The sequence below is a fragment of the Heterodontus francisci genome, chromosome 30 (genome assembly GCF_036365525.1).
Source record: "Heterodontus francisci isolate sHetFra1 chromosome 30, sHetFra1.hap1, whole genome shotgun sequence".
NCBI classification, from domain to species: domain Eukaryota; kingdom Metazoa; phylum Chordata; class Chondrichthyes; order Heterodontiformes; family Heterodontidae; genus Heterodontus; species Heterodontus francisci.
In genome coordinates, this window is record NC_090400.1 from 14,206,262 (window position 1) to 14,213,423 (window position 7,162).

Consider the following 7,162-nt stretch of genomic DNA (forward strand, 5'->3'; position numbering starts at 1 on the left):
TTTGGAAGGACAAAGCAGCCATTCCCCAACATTAGACCCACAATGAACTTTTGATCACCAGATGTTGATTGGGGAGCTGGCATTTCAGGTTGACTGCTAAGATGGCCGAATATACAAACAGACATGGTCAAACCAGCTAATCACATAACTAACCTGCTGGGCAACTTGAGTTTTTTGAATTTGTACAGTTTGGGCAGAAAGCTGTTTGCTCCTGGACTGAGACGATCTCTTTCTCACAAGCCTCTGAATCCACTGAACCCACATGAACCCCAAGAGAGTAAAGTTTCCTACAGCGAACAAGGTTTAATAATACTGGGCCCCAACAAAAAGCAAAATCTACCTACAATCAAGGACTCTGTGAGCTCGAAGAACCGTAACAAATACTCTTCAGGTATTTCCTCAAACGTTCCCATTTTATTTCTTCTGTCTCTATCTGCATGTGTGTATCGCGTGTGCATGCTAGTGTGGGCACGTCGTGTATCCGTAGGTGTTAACCAAATCAGAGTTTAAGTTTAATAAATTTCAACTTTTCTTTTTTAATCCTACGAAAGCCTGTGTGCCGGCTTCTTTGCCGTATAATTGGAAAGCAGTGAAAAGGATTCACCAAGGGGGAGCTAAAAACATGGAATGTTTAAAATTAAACTTTGTTACAGTAAGACCTGATGAAGGGGGAAGGGAACCCTCGACCTCTCTCACTGGGTCATAACAGAAGTCATAACAATGCACTTAGTAAAGCACAGTATGATCAGAACAAGTCAACATGGTTTTCCAACAGGGAAATCCAGTTCGACAAATCTAAGTTTTTTGAGGATGTAACAAGTAGAGTGGATAAAGGGGAACCAGTAGATGTAGTATACCTGGATTTCCAGAAGGCATCCGATAAGGTGCCACACAAAAGGTTAATAGGCGAGATAAGGGCTCATGAAGTTGGGGGTGGGGGGTAATATATTAACATGGATAGAGGATTGGTTAACAGACAGGAAACGAGTGGGCATAGATGGAGCATTTTCAAGTTGGCAGGCAGTAAATAGTGGAGTGCTGCAAAGATCAGTGCTGGTACCTCAGCTATTTACAATCTATATTAATGAATTGGATGAAGAGAGAAATGTATCCAAGTCTGCTGATGAGTTGGCAACAAGATAGCAGTTGGAGTATAATGTAGGGAAGTGTGAAGTTATGCAGTTTGGGTTATAATAGAAAAGCAGATTTTTTTAAAAAATAAAAGTGAGAAACATTTAAGTGCCGATGCTCAAAGAGACTTGGGTGTTCTTGTACAAGAAATGCAGAAAGTTTACATGCAGGTACAGCAAGCAATTAGGAAGGTAAATTGCATGTTGGCCTTTATTGCAAGGGAAAGTACAGGAATAAGGAAGTATTGCTACAATTGTACAGGTTCTAAAACATGGGGGCACAGTCTCAGGTTAAGGGGCCGATCATTTATTTACTTTTATTTGAGAGATACAGCACTGAAACAGGCCCTTCGGCCCATCGAGTCTGTGCCGACCATCAACCACCCATTTATACTAATCCCACATTAATCCCATGTTCCTACCACCTTCCACTGAGATGAGAAATTACCACATTGAAAGGTTTGTGAATCTTTGGAATTCTCTACCTCAGAGGGTGGTGGATGCTCCATCGTTAAGTACAACTAAGGCTGGGATAGCTAGATTTTTGGTGTCTCAGCAAATCAAGGGGTACGGTGAGTGGGCAGGAAAGTAGAGTTGAATCCTAAGATCAGCCACAAGAACAAGAAATAGGAGGAGTTTGACCATATGGCCCATCCAGCCTGCTCCACCATTCAGAACGATCACAGCTGATCTTTGGATTCAACTCCATTTACCCGCCTGCTTGCCATACCCCGATTCCGAGATACCAAGACTGGAATTTTTCGTTGAACAAAAATGCAGAGTATTTCTGAAATGCCGATAGGTTGGGAATTGTTGATGTCCAAAGGGAGCTTGGTGTCCTTGTTCATGAGTCACTAAAAGCTAGTATGCAGGTGCAGCAAGCAATTAGGAAGGAAAATGGAATGTTGGTCTTCATTGCAAAGGGATTTGAGTACACAAGTAATGAAGTCTTGCTGCAATTGTATAGAGCCTTGGTGAGACTGCACCTGGAGTATTGTGTACAGTTTTGGTCTCCTTATCAAAGGAAGGAAATACTTGCCTTAGAGGGAGTGCAATAAAGGTTCAGCAGCCTAACCCCTGGGATGACATGATTGTCTTATGAGGAGAGATTGCAGAAACTGGACCTGCATTCTCCAGAGTTTCAAAGAATGAAAGGTGATCTCATTGAAACATATAAAATTCTTACAGGGCAGATGGGGATAGGGTGCTTCCTCTGGCTGGTGAGTCTACAGCCAGGGAACAGAGTCCCAGAATAAGGGGCAGGCCATTTAAGACAGACAAGGAAGAATTTCTTTACTCAGAGGGTGGTGAATCTGTGGAATTCTCTACCTCAGAGGGCTGTGGAAGCTCAATTATTAAGCATATTGAAGACAGAAAATTGATAAGATTTTAGATACTGATATCAAGGGATTTGGGGATAGTGGGGAAAAATGGTGGAGGTAGATCAGCCACAACCTGTCTGAATGGCACAGCAGGCTCAACAGACTGAATGGCCTACTCCTGCTCCCATTTCCTATGTACTCTTCTGCATTACTTGGATATAGTATCTACTTTTTACACTAGCACTCATTCTGGAAACAGGCACCCATGAGTCAGCTCAATTATCCTGCCAGAAGAATCAAATCCATAATTTTGCTGCCAGAGGAAGAGACAGATTTACTCCTGTAATCTCAGCCACTCCAAACTCAAAATAAACCTAGCATAAAAAAAAAGTGCTAACTGGTCAACTTTGCATCTGTCAATTTCACTGGTATTATTAAGTTGGCAAGATCACAATTAGTACTTGATGTAGGTGCAATCACAGTAGTATGTAGCACAGAGGCAGGCCATCTGGATCATGCAGTGAGCATCAGTGTTTTCCTCCACAAGCCACCTCACCCAACTCCACTTTACTTGTTCTCTGTACCTTTTAATATTTTCAAGCAACTATCCAATGGCCTTCTGAAAAGGATGAGACATGACTGCTTCTATATTTTATAATTTCCAGATTCTATCTACTCTTTACACAGAGACGTTTGAATCCTTAAATTTACTTTGTGATCTGAAGTGTGCCTTTGATTACCACCTCAATAACCCTTCATTGAGTTTTTCGAGAAGGTGACCAAACAGGTGGATGAGGGTAAAGCAGTGGATGTGGTGTATATGGATTTCAGTAAGGCATTTGATAAGGTTCCCCACAGTAGGCTATTGCAGAAAATACAGAAGTATGGGGTTGAAGGTGATTTAGAGCTTTGGATCAGAAATTGGCTAGCTGAAAGACAGAGGGTGGTGGTTGATGGCAAATGTTAATCCTGGAGTTTAGTTACTAGTGGTGTACAGCAAGGATCTGTTTTGGGGCCACTGCTGTTTGTCATTTTTATAAATGACCTGGAAGAGGGTGTAGAAGGGTGGGTTAGTAAATTTGCAGATGACACTAAGGTCGGTGGAGTTGTGGATAGTGCCGAAGGATGTTGTAGGGTACAGAGGGACATAGATAGGCTGCAGAGCTGGGCTGAGAGATGGCAAATGGAGTTTAATGCGGAAAAGTGTGAGGTGATTCACTTTGGAAGGAGTAACAGGAATGCAGAGTACTGGGCTAATGGGAAGATTCTTGGTAGTGTAGATGAACAGAGAGATCTTGGTGTCCAGGTACATAAATCCCTGAAGGTTGCTACCCAGGTTAATAGGGCTGTTAAGAAGGCATATGGTGTGTTAGCTTTTATTAGTAGGGGGATCGAGTTTCAGAGCCACGAGGTCATGCTGCAGCTGTACAAAACTCTGGTGAGACCGCACTTGGAGTAATGCAGTTCTGGTCACCGCATTATAGGAAGGATGTGGAAGCTTTGGAAAGGGTGCAGAGGAGATTTACTAGGATGTTGCCTGGTATGGAGGGAAGGTCTTACGAGGAAAGGCTGAGGGACTTGAGGTTGTTTTCGTTGGAGAGAAGGAGGAGGAGAGGTGACTTAATAGAGATATATAAGATAATCAGGGTTAGATAGGGTGGATAGTGAGAGTCTTTTTCCTCGGATGGTGATGGCAAACACGAAGGGTGATAGATATAGGACAGATGTCAGAGGTAGTTTCTTTACTCAGAGTAGTAGGGGCGTGGAACGCCCTGCCTGCAGCAGTAGTAGACTCGCCAAACTTAAGGGCATTTAAGTGGTCATTGGATAGACATATGGATGAAAATGGAATAGTGTAGGTCAGATGGTTTCACAGGTCGGTGCAACATCGAGGGCTGAAGGGCCAGTACTGCACTGTAATATTCTAATTCTAATAACTAGGAAGGCTTACTATGGTTATTCTTTAAGCTTCTCATCTCATGATGAGTTTGAGATCTTGGGTCTAACAACTGTAACACTCCATCCCTGTAACATCCTAAAATTCATGCTGCAGCTGTTCTGTTCTTTTTATATCTTTCCTATAATAGAGTACTCAAAACCACAGTTCTTCAACTACAGCCCAGCTAAGGTCTTATACCAGTTCAACAATGCCACCTTACTTCTACATTCTATGAACCTACATACAAACCAAAGAACTGTACTTTTAGAAACTTATCTACTTGTATTGCCAGCTTTAATAGCTTATATTTATAGACAGATTCCTCTGCCCCCAACTATTTAGAATTTTACAAGGTACAGTCTTTCCTTTTAGCTTTTCCTACAATACAATGACCTTTCAAAAGTATTTCATTGGCTCCAAGTGCTTTGAGACATCAGGTGGCCATGAAAAGCACTATACCACTACACTATAAAAGCACCAAGTCTTTGTATTACTCCACATTCCTAAAATGCATTTCCACTTCTGTGCCAGTCTTCAACTCTCTAATTTTAAATTTAATCTAGTATCCCAACCATTAATCAGGGTTTAAGCAACTAACCAAATTCTACGTGAACTAGTATATACACTTGTTTCAACTTTAATCCAGGAAGTAAAGCAAGCAACTCAGAAATTCAAGAACAGCTGGTACCTCCAGCAGATAGCGGTGATAAGATTCTTTCCTATACTGTTCTCAGTAGTCAAATTTGATTCAGAAAGTACCACTTCAATTGATTTCTATTACACCCGAACCTGCACTGCTCACAAAGTTAGCCACTGCATAATCTCATTATTCCTTTTTTCAATAGTGTTACTTATATCTACACCAAATACGTAAATCTACAAAAGTGGATGCAAGCCCACACATGTGGCTTAGACAAAATTCAGCTAACTGAATTGCTAAAAGTAGTCTTCAATACACCACACAGTGGATGGGTAAATGCTGCTCAGACCCAGTCCTTTATAATGATTGGGGAAAGGAAGCGGGCCGCCCGCCCGCTGCTCCTCAAAATGGCGGCCTAGTACCCAGGACATTTGGAACTGCGTCACGCTGGTCCCTGTCATCATCTAACCGGGAATGAAACGGCGCCGGGATCGAGCATTTTAAACAGCCCACATCACCTTTAACAAAATCAACTACATGGCTCATAGTGCCGCCAGCAGGAAACGGGCAGCCCGAGGCCTCATCGACACTAACCTCCCTAAACCATCCCTCCGCCGTTAAAGGCGCAGGCTCCAGGCAGCCGCGCTAGGCCTCGGCCGGAAGAACAGGCTCCGCTGCCCGGTCTACTTGTGGTTTTGGGTGGGAAAGCAGACTAGAGCCGCAAACTGGGCCCTATTGCCCGAAGGAAAACAAGCGATAGCCGGGTCCTAGCTTCATTATACTGCCTCCAGTCCTGTTATTAGGAGATAGTCTCCCCGCTGATCTGTTCCCTCCATTGGACGGCCCTTACCGGACATTCTGACACTCGCTCACTCTCTCCACTTCACCTCGCCTCACTCCGCCACCGACTGATACAGCGCTAATGGCGGCCCGGGAACACACCAACTGATGGCCGCCACGGGGAAATTCAATTTACTGAAGGCAATCAAAAAATCCGTCAAATCACAACTAATGGAATTAAGAATGTTTCTCGCGGAGAGAAGAAAATTTTTGTCTCTGCAGAACACCTATAAGGCGTGACTACCCATCCCGCTTGAAACAGTAAGCAGATACAATGTGTTTAATGTCCCGTTTCCCCCCCCCCGGGCGAGGTGGCAGCTGCCGGTCTGACCCAGTTCTGGCTCGGCTGGAACCTGTCAGTGAGCGCGTGGGGGCGGGAGACCACGTGACTCATTGACGCCACTCTAACCTTTGGGATATTGCCTGGACCGAATGGACATGCACAGGTGCTGCATATACCAGTGCAAAGAGAGAAGGCCAATTTTATGTTTTGCTGTTATATTATTCCTGTGTTTTTGCAAGTTGCTTTTATATTTTGTATGCTTACTGCACACAATAAGCTGCATTCAGTATAACAAGTGGGGCACTGGCGCCAGTACAGGGGAAAGTGGGGGCTGTACCATTGGGGTTGGCGCTGGTATTCCAGCGAGCAGGATAATTAGGGAAGTAGAGAGTGTTTTAAATTAAGTAGTGGGGGCAAGGGATCAAATTTGAGAAAATATGTTAAGTCAAAGAGTGGCAACAAGGCAAGAGAGAAAGGTGAAATGAAAACAAGAAATGCTGGAAATACTCAGAAGGTCTGGCAGCATCTGTGGAGAGAGAAGCAGAGTTAACGTTTCAGGTCAGTGACCCATCTTCAGAACTGGCAAATATTAGAAATGTGAAAGGTTATAAGCAAGTAAAGTGGGAGTGGGGTAAGAGATAACAAAGGAGAAGGTGTAGATAGGACAAGGTGACAGAATAGTTCACCAGAAGGTCATGGAGCAAAGGCAAACAATATGTTAATGGTACGTCGAAAGACAAAGCATTAGTACAGATAGGATGTTAACGGACTGAAAATTGAACAGCAGCAAGTACAAACATGAAAAAAGTGGGTAAGCAAACTGAGATGAAATAAAATAAAATAAACACACAAAAAAATATAAAAAAGAAAAAAGAAAAGATAACTAAAAGTAAAATGGGGGGCCCCGTCATGCTCTGAAATTATTGAACTCAATAATTATGTTCAGTCCGGCAGACTGTAGTGTGCCTAATCGGTAAATAAGATGCTGTTCCTCGAGCTTGTGTTCAT

At 43.2% G+C, this 7,162-nt stretch overlaps 1 protein-coding gene across 2 annotated transcripts in view; it reads right to left on the bottom strand.

The window, feature by feature from the left end:
* Window positions 1–6,042, bottom strand: part of taf15 (TAF15 RNA polymerase II, TATA box binding protein (TBP)-associated factor) — a 31,040-nt gene extending 24,998 nt beyond the window's left edge. Inside the window, exon 1 of one of the 2 annotated variants that reach the window (XM_068010101.1) lies at window positions 5,882–6,042. In XM_068010101.1, the coding sequence (XP_067866202.1) occupies window positions 5,882–5,888 (7 nt within the window). In that variant the 5' untranslated portion in view covers window positions 5,889–6,042. The remainder of the gene's footprint in view (window positions 1–5,881) is intronic. The other variant, XM_068010100.1, reaches the window with a different exon arrangement.
* Between the last annotated feature and the right edge of the window lie 1,120 nt (window positions 6,043–7,162).